This window comes from Colletes latitarsis, chromosome 1, assembly GCF_051014445.1.
Source record: "Colletes latitarsis isolate SP2378_abdomen chromosome 1, iyColLati1, whole genome shotgun sequence".
Lineage (NCBI taxonomy): Eukaryota > Metazoa > Arthropoda > Insecta > Hymenoptera > Colletidae > Colletes > Colletes latitarsis.
Genome location: NC_135134.1, coordinates 51,155,578 through 51,171,252, shown reverse-complemented (window position 1 = coordinate 51,171,252; position 15,675 = coordinate 51,155,578). Strand labels below are relative to the sequence as shown.

Here is a 15,675-nt window from a genome sequence, read left to right as displayed (position 1 = left end):
CAAACGGCTCAATATCGAGGAAACGACGAAAGAATGCTCCCATTGGCTTTCGTCTATGTTTATTTTAGACGTTGTACGCCAGTGGCGGGAAAATTTTATTCTCGAACGACGAATAAAACTGTTAGATTCCCTCGTGAATTAGCTTCTGCTCGCCTCTGTATCATTTTACAAAATTCGTTAATAGATTCCATCTTACAAACGAGCTTCCGAGCGAAACGTAAATAGAAGTCAGTTTACGAATCAATCGAAAATAGTTCAGTAGTAAATAGATGTTACGTTTTTAAAAAAACACGTCGGCCTTAAATAATATTTGTTTTCTTACGACATTTTTTCACCATCGACGAAAATAACAATTTAATGTGTTCAAGTTGGGTGGGACAGCCTGTACAACGATCAAGATTGGCTTTGTTTCGTCAGTTTGTATTTTATTAAAGTATAATAAAAGAAGTACTCTAGTATTTAAACTAATGTTTAGATTTAGCTAGTATCCGTACTTGTGTGGAGTGCGTTTTAAGTGTTGTCTATACTTAGCTACTGTATACATTCAGTGGATGTACGGTAGAAGGGGATCAATAACTTTGATCCCCTTAATTATCCGTGTTATTTTTAGGGATACGAAGGAACTTTATTCACAGTTATTATACGGTATCGAGGGAAGCATAACAAGTCGATCGTAATTTTTTTGTGGGCCGAAAGTTCTCCAAAGCTTGAATGTCACCTCTATTTTTTTAAACGGCATTCTATATTTCGTGGACCCCAGAAAAATATGCTTACGCGATTTCAATCAGCCATAATACAAAGTCATTTCACGGGACATAAAGCATATAATCAATTTGGTTACGATCACGTGAAACTTTTGTGAATGACGTCAAAAATAACGAATATCGAGGTGACCATAGTTGCTGCTCCATCCTCTATACAGAGTGTTCGGCCAACCCTGGGAAAAATTTTAATGGGGGATTCTAGAGGCCAAAATAAGACGAAAATGAAGAATAACAATTTGTTGACGGAGGCTTCGTTAAAAAGTTATTAACACTTAAAAAGTTTCAAATCGTTCTGGAAAAATTTTTCAAATCGTTCTAAAAAAATTATTTTTGATTGCAGGGACCAATTATAATCATTTTTGGTCATTATACATACCCCCGAAATCCTACGCATGTTCGAGAAAAAAATTCGAGAAGGTGTGAAATTTTTCGACAAATAAAAAAATTTCAAGTCATACTAAAAAAATTATATTTAGTTACAGGGGTAAATTACAATCATTTTTGGTCATTAGGCATACCCTCGAAATCCTACGCATTTTCGAAAAAAAAATTCGAGAAGATGTGAAATTTTTCGACAAAATTAAAAAATTTCAAGTCATACTAAAAAAATTATATTTAGTTACAGGGGTAAATTACAATCATTTTTGGTCATTAGGCATACCCTCGAAATCCTACGCATTTTCGAGAAAAAAATTCGAGAAGGTGTGAAATTTTTCGATAAAATTAAAAAATTTCAAATCGTTCTGGAAAAATTATTTTCGTTTGCGGGGGTCAATTACAATTAGTTTTGGTCATCAGACATACCCTCGAAATCCTACGCATTTTCGAGAAAAAAATTCGAGGTGTGAAATTTTTCGACAAAATTAAAAAATTTCAAGTCATACTAAAAAAATTATATTTAGTTACAGGGGTAAATTACAATCATTTTTGGTCATCAGACATACCCTCGAAATCCTACGCATTTTCGAGAAAAAAATTCGAGAAGGTGTGAAATTTTTCGATAAAATTAAAAAATTTCAAATCGTTCTGGAAAAATTATTTTCGTTTGCGGGGGTCAATTACAATTATTTTTGGTCATTAGACATACCCTCGAAATCCTACCCACTTTCGAGAAAAAAATTCAGTACAAGCGGAACTTTAAACATTAATAACTTTTTAACGGAGCCTCCATCAACAAATTGGTGTTCTTGATTTTCGTCTTATTTTGGCCTTCAGAATCTCCCATTAAAATTTTTCCCTGGGGTGGCTGAACACCCTGTATATATCGTATCCGCATTTGCATAACATCTATATTTAACTAGTTTATACTTAGCTGGCATTCATACTTAATTCATACATATATTTAACCAATCCAGTACTTGTACATCGATGCTCCGACAGTATACGTAATTAACTAATTATGAAGCGTCCAGTAATTATTCTTGCAACGACTTAAACAGTTCGTAACGAAGCAAGTAGAGTTTCGTTTACTAATATCGACAAATTTCATGTTTCGTAGTTATTACATACAAAATATTTGTATTGTAATTCCCAACATAAGCACGCCGCGAGTGCTTTACTCGTTTCGATATCTAAGATCTATTTCGAGAGGATCTACACGCATTCTCGACGCGTTGTCGTAAATCTGTCATGCAGTTAATCGAAGCTTGCATAAACCAAAGATTTTAAACGTTCTCGCGAAAGAGGCGTCCAACGCTTTCCCAAAGTGTGCTCTGCGAGCCTCGTTTAGGGACTCCCGTGATATCAGAACTATTTTCATAGTACAGCGTCTAGCCTGAATAAATTCGTACCAAACGTATTCTACTCGACCGTGGAATCAACGAGATCTAAATGCACAGAATTAACAGGGATCGAGAAGCGTGTCGTTTCGTACGGAACCTCCGAAATGTGTTGATTACGAAATTTTCGGACGTACGATTGCACGACCGGGTCGTTTCTATTTTTTTCACCGGCACGCGACCTAATCGCGTCATGTTTGTAACCGCAGACCGGAGAAAATATGAAAAGACTGTGATTGCCGGTGAAAAGAACCAGCGCGGAGCAAAAATGTTCGCTCTTTCGCGCTCCTCAATTCTATGCAATTCACCGAAGCGTGCTCGTTCATTTGAAATCATAACGCATTCAAAGCGGGATATGACAATTTTATTCGCGCGGCTCGAGAACAGGGAAACTGATACGTATTTGGAGCAACGGTTGATGAAACAATAACCGGCGTCATTGAAGCGTTCCTTTTCAAACTATCGGATAGTTCCTCGAATCAGAATTCGTTGTTGTTAAAATTGTTTCGAGTAAATTCTATCGATCGAACGTAATCCTATTTGTTCGTAGAAATAACAAGCTTATTTTTTGTTTCTTTTTATAAATCCGCGGAGTTTCGTTAATGATCGACGATCCTTTGATACGTTTTTCCTCGCAAGGTTACGCGAGAATACGAACAAAATAATCTCATGCAATTCAGATGATGCATTAAGCAGTTTGGGGCTGATAGTCAATCGATAGGATGCAATACTGTTTCGTGACAATATTTAGATGAGTGTTGCGCGTCCATCGGCACATAAATGAACTTCCAGGAATTTCTACGCGTTCAGTCTGCTCGACGAACCCGTCGTCGGGTGCCATTATTCTAAAAAATTTCGAGGATGAAATCTCAATGGAAGAAAATAATAACTCGTCGGAGTAAATCACGTCGGGAAAACCGGATTTCTTAAATAATGCAATAGATGCATTTGCATCTCGTTGGCAAAAGTCGAGGAACATCCGCAGAAATGTCCCTTCTGACTTTGATCAAGCGTCGCGGGCTTGCGGAGCAGCCAAAAATAGAACACGTATTTTTATTAGCGGCGGTAGCTCGAGTTTGAGGGGTGGTAACCACCCTCGAAGATTCCATATCGTTGTTGTATCTTTACTTATTTTTAAATTTCTGTCTTTCGTGATTTCGTGCTGCATAGTCGTCCTAAAACAGTACGCGTGTAATGCCCGTTGTTTCTGGATTTCCCTAATTGATAATTTGAGATGTGCTGATTACCTTTGAGACGAAGTCTTCGTAGCATCAAGGCGATCTTTTAAAGAACGTGCAACGTAAACGTGTATTAATTTTCGACAAAGCTGACCTTTTCTCGACAGTTTCTGCAAGTCATTGTACCGCGAAAATTAACGAACTCACGACTCCGGTTTCTCAGACAGAGACCAGCCGTGTTTGACGCAATTCATAATGACGAGAGTGGCCTTCGAATTCCAATTATACTTCCAGCATCGATCCGAGCGAAAGTTTTCGACGAAGGTCGTTTTATGCTGATACCATATTGTACTAATCGCGAAGCGTACGATAATAATTTACATCGAAATTAAAATTTTATACATTTCTACGCGTTTAAAAAATGCAACTGTAATTTTGATCGCGGCTCGTTGCTACAGTTAACGTTATCAGGAGTTTACTAAATATCAAACTGTTTATAAACACTTGCTCCATTATCTCGAGTTTGTTTGTACACGGTGGCGCGTGCAGTCGCGACATTACGCGACAAATTCTTATCGAATCAATATTTGGGCATCGGTGGTGACGCGATTACCATTATCGCGAGCTCTACAGCTGACATTGCGATATTTACTTGGAGTTCATCGACGTATCAACAAGTATTTCGCAAACGTATACTGCGTTCCTAAAGCACGAACGCGATTATTTTTTAAACGGAATCAACTTTCTTTTTAGATTAAATCGATTCCCTGGCTCGTATAAAGCGTTCCTCTTAGAACCTGGCGACGCTATAAACGAAATCGACTTTCTGTACTTTCGCGTAACGCACGTTGGAAGTTTGAATATTACAAAGCCGCACTTTGGTCGGTAGCGTACCGCGGACTAATAATAGTATTCATGGATACAAATGAATATGAAGCGCGATACGTGATGCGAATGTTCGGCCGGATTCTGCGATCTCTATGGCGAACAACAGCCGCAGAAGACACGAAAGTGTCCGTTTCTCTTCCCTGAAATAGATTATTTTCCATGGTAGTTGTCCTTCGACGACCTTGAACGATGATAATAACATTCTCGTTCGTTTCGTTTCAAAAACACTCGGAATTTATTAGTGGATTCTCGAAAGGTAATTTTTATTAAATTCACGGCTGCGTATGAGTCAGAACTCACGTGACCATAATTCTCCTCGCGTGACCTTATTGTGCTGTTTACGGAGCCGACTGAGCAATGTTAGTTACGCAACGTGTATCGTCGTGTCAACAAGTGTTTCGTTCACCGAGGCGTTCGACCAAAAAATGGACCCGTTCACGATCGCCGTGATCCTCGTGGCAGTGTTTCTATTCGTTCACCGGCTGCTATGGGCGCCGATGAGCTATTTCAAGCGAGCTGGGATCCCCCACGAGCCGGCGATACCGATTTTCGGCCACATAGGGCCGGTCCTGTTCCGTCGTAGCTTTCTGGGGGAGTACGGTCAACGGATGTACGATCGTTTCGCGGACGCCAAGTACTTTGGATTCTACATCTTCACCACGCCTATGATAGTGATCCGCGACCCCGAACTGATCACCTCGATCGCCATCAAAAACTTCGACAGCTTCACCGATCATCTATCCATGGGGAACGAGGACGTGGACCCCCTGTCGGGGAAGGGCTTGTTTTTCCTTCGCGGGGATCGATGGCGGGAGATGAGGAAGCTCCTGAGCCCGGCCTTCACCTCTGGCAAGATGAAGATCATGTTCAATCTCGTCAGCGACTGCGCTGACAGGTTCACGGAACACGTAGCGACGGAATCTCAAGAGGGAAAGGTGTTCGAACTGAAAGAACTGTTCGGAAGGTACGGCACCGACATGATCGCCACGTCCAACTTCGGGATCGCCGTCGACTCGATGAAGAACCCGAGCAACGAGTTCCACGCGTACGCCAAGGAGGCTCTGGTCCTCACGTTTGGCCGATTGGTGAAGATATTGATAGGCAGACACTTCCCAGGGCTGTCGAAGATGCTCGGCTTGAAAGTATTCGGCGACGAGATTCGAAGCTACTTTACGAACATCATCGCCGAGACTGTTAGAACGAGGAAGGAAATGGTAGGTATACATGAGACAAGAGATATTTGCAAACGTAATTGCAAGTTAAAATTTAAAGTTACACGATCACGATCACGTGATTCCTCGGGGCTTCCGAGTTGACGCTATTTATACTGACTTCCGCGAAGCTTTCGATACTGTCAGTCACTGTTTTCTTCCTGCCAAATTCCACTCTTTGAAGATCGGTGGTAGCTTCCTCGTCTGGATTTCGAGCTTCTCGACAGGACATAAATAATCTGTGCTAAATCTAGTACTCGAAGATTCTCACCTATGAATTTTAAAAAGTACAATTTCTATTCGAAAAGACCTGGAAGCTCTCTAGTGATTGCTATACGTACAAATGTACATGCAAAGTCGGAGTCGTCAGAGGCTTTTAACACCACGAAACCCTTGCTACCGCATTGCTCTCGAAACGGTGCAATGTTCGTCGTCCGACTATTTATCTTTTACCGACACATGCGCGTAACGTTTGAACTGTGCCCATAAACAGAGCATCTATCGACCGGACATGATCCAGCTGATGATAGAGTCGAGGGACACGAACGGTAGGGAGCTGACGATCGACGAAATGGCGACCCAGGCGTTCAGCTTCTTCCAGGCTGGCTACGGCACGTCGACGACCTTTCTGTGCTTCGCTGTCCACGAAATCGCCGCGAACCCGGACGTGCAGGCGAAATTGCGAGCAGAGATCGAGGCTGTGGCGCGTAAGACGAACGGTAGACTCACGTACGACGCCATCAAAGACATGGCCTACATGGACGCGGTGCTCAACGAGATCGCCAGATTGTACCCGGTGACGACAGTTCTGGATCGAGTGTGCGTGAAAGAGTTCGAACTACCTCCAGCTACGCCAGACTCGAAGCCTGTCGCGATAAAACCCGGAGGGATGGTGGCTTTCATGCCATTCGCGATGCAACGGGATCCAAAATACTTCCCCGATCCGCTCAAGTTCGATCCTGACCGATTCCTGAGCAACAATGTCCCTCAGAACGTTTGCTTCCCGTTCGGGTTGGGACCCAGAGTCTGCATCGGGAACAGATTCGCCATGATGGTGGTCAAGATCCCGTTGTTTTACCTTTTATCGCGCTGCGACGTCGAGCTTTGCGCCGAGACCACGCACCCGATCAGGCTGAGCAAGAAGACCGTTTTACTGGACGCTGAAAATGGATTCTGGTTGAAGATGAAGGCGAGGAAGATTATAGGGACTTTTCGCTAGCTAACTTTTTACATTGCAAATAAAGTTATGTAGACTGGGTAACTTTAAAGGACTTTCAAGAATCTGTTTACATTATAGAAACGATTTTCCTTTGCCAGTTCTTCGTCGTAACATGCTTTGTCATTGCGGAGAAGACGAGCACAAACCACGTTTCGCGGACAAACGTTGTTACGACTTCAGGATTTCGCATCGACTTACGTCTTTTGGTAGCTCTTGCCTTCAACTTAAACTCGGAATATCTGTCGATATTATTTTGCGGCGTACGCAACGACGAAACTTCTATTCGAAAGATGAAAGAGCTCCAGGTATGTCGCCTGACTGAAAACACGTTCGACACGCTCGGTTAACTCTTTATAATTCCTTGGTCGTTTCTCAAGCGTCTCTTACTACGCGAAGTCCAAGGTATGCATAATTCATGCCAAAACGTAAACCGGTTTCGTCTCCCAAACAAATACAGGACCTATGTTTACGCGACTTTTTCGCCCGGATTCGAGTCGTAGAATGTTCTTTAAACGCAGAAATTAATGATCCAATGTACACGAAGTGCCGCCAAGGCTACTTTGAAACCGTTTGCATCGAGCAAATCCACCGATTTCATAGTGAAACCCAATATTCGCTGAAGCATCCCACTGAAATATTTTGATAGCATTGATGGTCAATAATTTCTCAAATATCGCGTGTCACATTCCTAGTGCGCGATATGGTAGCATAATTCAGTAAATACTCCAGGGTCGTTCCGCGTCAGGGATTTCGATGAAATTGAAATATGTTGTGAAATTAGGGCGTGTTTGAGTCTCTCGTTGTAATTAGAATCGATTTAAATATTTGCATATGGATCCGCCAACCTAACGTTTCCTATCTAAACTACCATCGATGGGGAACGTTGGAGGAGCAGTGCGTAGAATCAACATCTGAAATGCTCTGATTAAATCTACACGTGAGTCACGGGTCGCTGTCAGCGCCATATTGCTTACGCAACAGTACTCAGCTTGTAAACAAGCGTTTCATCTCGCTACCATTGTAAAGTTCCCTGACACGAGTGTCTGTTCCAATCGCGATCGAGCTGGACCTGTTCGCGACAGTTCTAGTTCTTCTGGCAGCGTTTCTCACAGTCTACGGGGTTCGTATTGCATAAATTAATACCAGGTTATGTGGCTTCCATGTTGTTGATCGTACAGCTCCTATCGAAACTCTCAACGCTCCCAAAGATTTAAGATATCCGAGGCTTATCGAGACTCTCAAGAGTTCTAAGCTTCGAATCGTACTGGAATTTTACACCATACTATTGAAGTATGTTGGGGCAAGAAAATTGTAACGTAAGCGTCCAGAAGTCTTCCCACATTCGCGTTCAATTACGTCGTATAATTTTTCAATACGAGGACGACACTTTTATATGACGTGTTATTTAATATTCCATGAAGCTCCTTCTATGAAAAGTGCATTGTTTGGTCTTCTCTGGCACGTTTCGACAGCGTCTGTTATTATTCTGCGGCTTCCAACAGTTTCAACTTTACGAAACCCCTATTCTCTCTCGATAAAATGAAACTTTATAGTCGGTCGAACAAAAATCTCCGTACGCCGTGGCTATCGATCAGTGAACACTGAATAAACGCGAAAAGAAAATTTGGAAATTGTTATAATACACGTTTAGAGTCGGTATACGTAATCTCAAGTGGGGTGAATCACTACGATGATTCATAGCTTCAAAATTTTAACACATGTACAATTAAGGCATGTAATACACTCATCGATCATTCTTTAAAGATCTGTTTTGTTATCTCTGCTATTATTTAACAGCTCATCGAGTAAGCTTGCGATACGATTATAGTCGTGATCGATGTTTTGTGTCATTAATATTACGCGTAGCGAAAAATGTTTCATGTAGAATCGACTTTTAATAAGATGGAACAATGGTCGTATTCCAGCAGGATGCAGCGAGAATTGTTTAACCGGTACTCTTACAAGGAGGGGAAAAGTGTAATTGGTTAATAATGGTAAATGCAGAGCCACTGCTATCATTCTAATTGTCTTACACGACATTTCATTCGTTTATATTTCGCATACACCACATCCTCTCTCACTGTCAAATTGGCTTCTGGTCTGGCGTTAAAGTAAGACACGTCTGACATAATTTGCACACGCGTAGGTCGCTACTCGCGGTCAATTGAGTTTTATTCAATTGTACATTCATGCGCGTTGTTCCTACTAGAAGTTTACGGTCAAGGTCGTGGAGTGTAAGGAAATAAGGGGATATTTAGGTAGTTTCTTTTGCCCCACCTTTTGCATTTAATAATCAGCGAAGACAAGAAATTTTGATCGACGTAGACAATGAGAGACAAAGGTGAACTTTGAAATATCGCTATCGTCGTGATCTTGAAACCTTGTTTGGAGATGTATCAACAACAGAGAACTGTGCAGCGATACATTCACACTAGGATGTATTATCAAACCTGCGTATAAACGCCAGAAGTCACATGACCGCTGTTCTCGTATATTATCTGACAATTCCCGGCGCGAGAATAGTTACGAATCGTTCGCGGGCGAACAGCAACAACATTCCTCAGTACCGTTAAACAAATTTTATTTTCATATAACGACTAAAAGTATTAGATTCGTTTGTAAACTAATTATTGCGGATCCGTTAACGGATTCGAATTTACGAATTAAACGTAAACGAAAACCATTATTGCGTTTCGGGCGAGAGAAACGGAAGAATCGTAACGCGATAATAATATCCAGTATCCAGTAATTTGATGATCGTTACGCTCGGTGTGTTTGTTTTGAATTTCTAATCGCGTGAAATTTTAGTTCCATTTATCGTACATTTTTCAGTGAAATCTCTTACTGTTTTTCGAAGAATTAGTATGAGTCATTGATTAGATCCAAACGATAACGCGTAATGATTTCGAAAGACAACAATTTAAGCGATGATTATCAATCGACCAATCGCAACGTTCGCGAAGAAGATAAATCCGAGAGTTTACGAACGTATCTAAGATCTGAAGTCTCTATTCGAATAAAAGGAATAAAATTTGCCCAAACTCTCTCTTGTAGAGAATAGGTGTTCGTCAAGATGGATGCGTTTACGATCGCTCTGATCCTCGTAGGAGCGGTTCTCCTCGTCTATAACTTTATATGGAGACGAATGAACTATTTCAAGGAAATGGGAATCGCCCACGACTGGCCGCTTCCGATACTGGGCCACATGGCGCCGATTACGTTCCAACGCGCGCACTTCGCCGATTACCTCGAGAACGTATGTAAGCGTTTCTCGGACTACAAATATTTCGGATTCTACAACTTCATAACGCCAGTGATAATCGTCACCGATCTCGACCTGATCACGTCGATCGCCGTTAAAAACTTCGAGAACTTCACCGACCGTTCCACGAGCCCCAACGCAGATTTGGACCCTCTGATGGGTAACAACCTAACCGCCCTTCGTGGCGATCGTTGGCGGGACATGAGGAAGCTTCTCAGCCCGTCGTTCACCTCCTCCAAGCTGAAGGCCATGTTCATGCTGATGGTCGACTGCGCCGACAGGTTTTCCGAACATATCGCCGAGGGTTCGAGAAATGGCAAGGTCTACGATACGAAGGACATCTTCAGTCGATACACGAACGACGTGATCGCGACGACCAGCTTCGGGATCACCGTCGACTCGCTGAAGAACCCGGACAACGAGTTTTACAAGTTCGGCAAGCGAACTGCCACCATTTCGTTCTTTCAGACGATAAAGATGTTGGCGGCGAATAACTTCCCGAAACTAATGAAATTGTTACGACTGTCGGTATTTGGAAAAGAAACTCAACGTTACTTCGAGAACATCATCGGCCAGACTGTGGCTTTGAGGAAGGAGAAGGTAGGTAGAAACTTATTAAATAGTGCACGTTGGTCTGGCGACGTCCCCACTCTAGTCTTTCTTTCGCGTAAACACGATACTGAACGTAGAAGTCTATGCCCCCCTCACTGCCGGTGCAGATTGCAAACGCAATTTTCTGCGGTGACGTCAAGTATCCACAGTTGCGAGTATCTAATTGGACTTATCTGCAATAGCGAACAGTCGTTCGAAATGAAATAGAACAAAGCATTATATGTTCGCAAGGTCGAATCTATTAGAGGTCTCCCGTGCCCAGATAGTATCTAAGGAAAGTTTATAAAAGTTACAAAGATCGCCTTGTAACTGTAAAACAGGGTATCAGCCGGCCGGACATGATCCAACTGATGATGGAGTCGAGTAGTACCTACGGAAGGGAGCTGACGATCGAAGAAATGACGTGCCAGGCATTCGTCTTCTTCCTGGCGGGTTACGAAGCTTCCTCGAACTTGTTATGCTTCGCTGCTCAGGAAATTGCCGTGAACCCAGACGTGCAGACTAGGTTGCAAGCAGAAATCGACGACGTTATGCGTAAGACAGACGGGAAACCCACCTACGACGCTATCAAAGGCATGTCTTATTTGGACGCGGTGGTCAACGAGGCGAACAGAAAGTACCCAATCGGGATGGTTTTGGATCGTTTGTGCTTGAAAGAGTTCGAGATGCCGCCAGCGACGCCTGACTCGAAACCTATCACGATTAAACCCGGTGTTTCCGTGTGGGTCCCGATATCGGCGGTTCACCACGATCCAAAGTACTATTACGAGCCCCAGAGATTCGATCCCGATCGGTTTCTGAACGGTTTGCCTCCTCCGAATGTTTACATGCCGTTCGGTTTGGGCCCGAGGAGCTGCATCGGGAATAGATTCGCCCTGATGGAGACGAAGGTGGCGTTGTTTTACGTTTTGTTGCGCTGTAACCTCGAGCCCTGCGCCAAAACCATGCACCCTGTAGTATATCAGAAAAAATCCTTCTCGATGATACCAGAGGGTGGGTTCTGGTTGAACGTTAAAACGAGAGACAGCGCTGGTAAAATCTCGAATGGAACTGCTTCCGTTAAGTAAAGAGGAATGTTAATGGTGTGGCTGGGAAGATGGAATATTGATTTTAAAGGTTGTTTCCGGGGCTTGTCGATACTTTATGTATCGACGATCTTCGTTTTGATTAAAATTTGAATTTTCGATCGATACCATCGTTCTCTAAAATGTACAAATATTATACTGTATAATAAGTTTTATAAGAATATTTATAACAGGTGAAATATACTTTTAGTTTTTTTCTGTAGTTTATTATTATCATCCACGATATCTCTAAACAATTTCCAAGTTGCAATAATTGATCTCGATCTGTTTTCCAAGATTAATAGCTCTGATATTGATTAATCTATCGCCACTTGGCGATAGTTTTTTTAACGAGTCTATATCTGAAAAGCGTTCCTTAAACAGGATCACGTTTTTCTTATCGTCGATGAGCCCAATGATATATAACAAATTTACGCGTGAAATATTTGATCAACCAGCGATAACTGCAAGTTGTTATTGTCATCGAATTATCGAGATAGCATATCAGTTAATCTATATATAATTAACGGTGTGTTGCTCTACAGCCATATATCTTACACAATTTTGCGCGAGTACGAAGGACGTCGTTTCGTAAAATAGTCACTGATCGATCGTTTGTTATTGTATTTGTATCGGTAGTCGGTTCGCGAACGTGCCTAGTACTTGACTCACTTCGTATATTTCATAGCATTGCATAATATTGCGTTGAATTCTGTTCTTTCCCCCCCGATTCACGGTACACGTGATGTTTATCTCGATATCTATCTATTCCCCCAGCGCGTGAGCCATAACATCAAAACAAGTACTCGACTACAGAAAAGCGAGGCTTTGTACAGAGTAAAAATTGTTAGATCGATTATAAAAAAACCTATTCGAGGAAATAAACATCTTCGAAAATAAGTCAATTCACAGCAATTACATGACATGCATAGTCATTTCTACCGTTAAAAGTAATCGATAACTACTAAAAATGGTAAAAAATGTAATTACGTAAATGTCGTTGAATGTATTCGCTACACGTGTCTTAAATAAACATTGAAAAGAGATACCTCTAGCGCGTACGCCATATTATGAAATAATGTGTCGTAGCGTCGCAACCAGCAGGACATTGACGCCACTGGCTGATACATTTGCGTAACGTCTTCCGTTTTAGATGTAACGCGTCCCACGACAATGTTATTTTTTACGTAATCTGTTACCATACACAATAGCTACTATCAAGAGAGACTAATGTATATCAAGACGAACGTTGCAAGCGTAACAGCATTGTTCTGTCGTCGCCAACGCGACACAGCATCGCGTCCATCATTCTCGCGCATTTGTCGCAAGCGTTCTCCGCTCAAAACACGACCATCATGGATCTGTTTACGGTAACACTATTACTCGGTGCAGTGTTTCTACTCATTTATTACTATCTGTGGAGAGGTATGAACTACTTCAAGGAACGGGGAATCGCTCACGATCCGGTGATACCGATCATAGGACACATGTTGCCGGTCATGCTACGTCGCATTTACATGGGACACCATCTGAACGATATGTACAATCGTTACTCGGACAGAAAGTACTTTGGATTCTACAATTTCATCAGGCCCATCATAGTGATCCGTGATCCGGACCTGGTGAATTCGATCGCCATCAAGAACTTCGACTACTTCACGGACCATCACCCCATAGTAAACAAGGATCTGGATCCCCTGGTGGCGAAGAACCTGTTCGGCCTCAAGGGCGACGAATGGCGAGAGATGAGGAAGCTTCTGAGCCCGTCGTTCAGCTCCGCCAAGATGAAGATCATGTTCAAGCTGATCATCGACTGCGCGGACAATTTCACGAATCACGTCGCGACCGAGTCGAGGAACGGAAAGGTTTACGAGTTGAAGGAGATCCTGGGTCGATATACCACCGACGTGATCGCGACCTCCAGCTTTGGGATCGCCGTCGACTCGATGAAGGATCCGGAGAACGACTTCAACGCGTTCGCCAGACGGACGCTGAAAATCTCGTTCGCTCAAGTATTGAAGATGTTTATGGGCGGGACTTTTCCCAGGGTGACGAAGCTGCTCCGTCTGAGCGTGTTCGGCGAGCAGATGCGTCTCTATTTCAAGAGAGTCGTCGCTGAAACTGTTCGAGCGAGGAAGGAACAGGTAGGCAACTCGTAAAGTAAGTTTTAGATATCGCTGTCGAGCGACGTTTGTAATTCTGTGTCGTCGGAACAGGGCATCTATCGACCGGACATGATCCAACTGATGATGGAGTCGAGGGACTCGAACGGAAGGGAACTGACGATCGACGAGATGACGAGCCAGGCGTTCGTCTTCTTCCTGGCGGGCTACGACACGTCTTCGACCTTTATGTGCTTCGTGCTTTACGCGATCGCCGCGCATCCGGATGTGCAGGCCAGGATGCGAGAAGAGGTCGAGGAAGTGGCGCGGAAGACCGATGGACAGCCGACTTACGACGCCATCAAAGACATGGTCTACATGGACGCGGTGCTGAACGAGACGAACAGACTGTACCCATCGGCGTTGTTCCTCGATCGCGTGTGCGTGAAAGAGTTCGAGCTTCCGCCAGCTACGCCGGACTCGAAACCCGTCCTGATGAAACCCGGGGAGTCCGTGTGGTTCCTGCCATTGTCGTTTCAAACCGACCCGAAATACTTTTCAGACCCGCTGAAATTTAAGCCCGAACGGTTCCTCAACAACGAAGTTTCGCAGAAAGTTTATGTACCGTTCGGCTTGGGACCGAGAGTTTGCATCGGGAACAGGTTCGCCCTGATGGAGACCAAGATCATGTTGTATTATCTTCTGTTGCGCTGTGAAATCGAGCCCTGCGCGAAAACCACGTTACCGATAACGTTCAGCAAGAAGAACATCACGATAAGCGTAGATAATGGGTTCTGGCTGAACTTCAAGGCTAGGAAGAACATCGTTCCGTCGCAACCGAACGGTGTTGGAAAAGCTTAAACCTTTTTGTATTATCGTATTTTATTATAATGCATTTTACAAATTTCTTTTTTAAGAACGGTTTTTCTTTGTAGGATCTTTTGAAAATGTACTGGCGAGATCCGTGTAAAGAATCGCGAGGAATTTCGGCCGTAATTTTCATCAGCTTTCTACAAAATAACCCGTTTGATGAACTTAAATTGTTGCATAAAACATTTTAAGTACGTGATAAATCGATACACCGCGTTCCACACCTGCAAATCGTTATTTTAATTCTTTGTATTTCCCACGATACCACGTTTTCATCATATTTTTCTACGTAGCAGCGTCCCCATTATTCATTTTATATTTAAATTAGATCGTAAATTTAAGACTTTATATTGGTTTAGTTTTATAACTAGAACCTCGCCTTTTCGCCTTGCTTTCATAGACTGCAACAACAGCGAATAAATTCATCAACTAATTAAAAAAATAGGATGCACTCGTGTAACGGTGATTAAGTGCAAAATTTGTGTTGAAAGTTTTGTACATAATTCTCTTTTTCTTGTATAAAGTAAATAAATGTCAAAATTTGAAGTCAGAAAATTAAGTACTAGTTTAAATATGTACCTAGTACAGTTACTTTGCTACGCAAAAATTTCCCATTTAAAAACCGGATGTAGATCTTATTATTAAATGATTTATAATAAAAAATAAATCTCCCTCTGCCGTACACCAAGAGCCATCTTCCTGGAGACCCGTGCAACAGAAATTTCAA

General features: G+C 42.6%; 5 protein-coding genes across 7 annotated transcripts in view; 4 read left to right on the top strand and 1 right to left on the bottom strand.

Moving 5' to 3' along the window:
* LOC143345006 (dynein axonemal heavy chain 1) overlaps positions 1-15,675 on the bottom strand; it is a 96,401-nt gene that overhangs the window by 40,838 nt on the left and 39,888 nt on the right. The gene's annotated exons all lie outside the window — the stretch shown is intronic.
* The window catches only part of LOC143343773 (uncharacterized), a 35,361-nt gene that overhangs the window by 5,591 nt on the left and 14,095 nt on the right, over positions 1-15,675 (top strand). The gene's annotated exons all lie outside the window — the stretch shown is intronic.
* On the top strand, positions 4,990-7,298 carry LOC143343764 (cytochrome P450 9e2-like). The gene is made up of 2 exons (XM_076768990.1): positions 4,990-5,822; positions 6,313-7,298. Exons 1-2 carry the CDS (start codon positions 5,034-5,036, stop codon positions 7,036-7,038), a joined length of 1,515 nt encoding a protein of 504 aa, XP_076625105.1. The 5' UTR covers positions 4,990-5,033; the 3' UTR covers positions 7,039-7,298.
* LOC143343741 (cytochrome P450 9e2-like) lies at positions 8,081-12,199 on the top strand. Of its 3 annotated transcripts, none has more exons than XM_076768965.1 (3): positions 8,081-8,158; positions 10,093-10,900; positions 11,233-12,199. In XM_076768965.1, exons 2-3 carry the CDS (start codon positions 10,112-10,114, stop codon positions 11,977-11,979), a joined length of 1,536 nt encoding a protein of 511 aa, XP_076625080.1. In that variant the 5' UTR covers positions 8,081-8,158; positions 10,093-10,111; the 3' UTR covers positions 11,980-12,199. The 3 variants fall into 3 exon arrangements, with proteins under 3 accessions (XP_076625080.1, XP_076625070.1, XP_076625062.1); XM_076768955.1 differs by lacking the exon at positions 8,081-8,158 and adding an exon at positions 8,728-9,601; XM_076768947.1 differs by lacking the exon at positions 8,081-8,158 and having other exon boundaries at positions 9,619-10,900.
* Positions 13,257-15,452, top strand: LOC143343758 (cytochrome P450 9e2-like). The gene is made up of 2 exons (XM_076768976.1): positions 13,257-14,120; positions 14,193-15,452. Exons 1-2 carry the CDS (start codon positions 13,332-13,334, stop codon positions 14,937-14,939), a joined length of 1,536 nt encoding a protein of 511 aa, XP_076625091.1. The 5' UTR covers positions 13,257-13,331; the 3' UTR covers positions 14,940-15,452.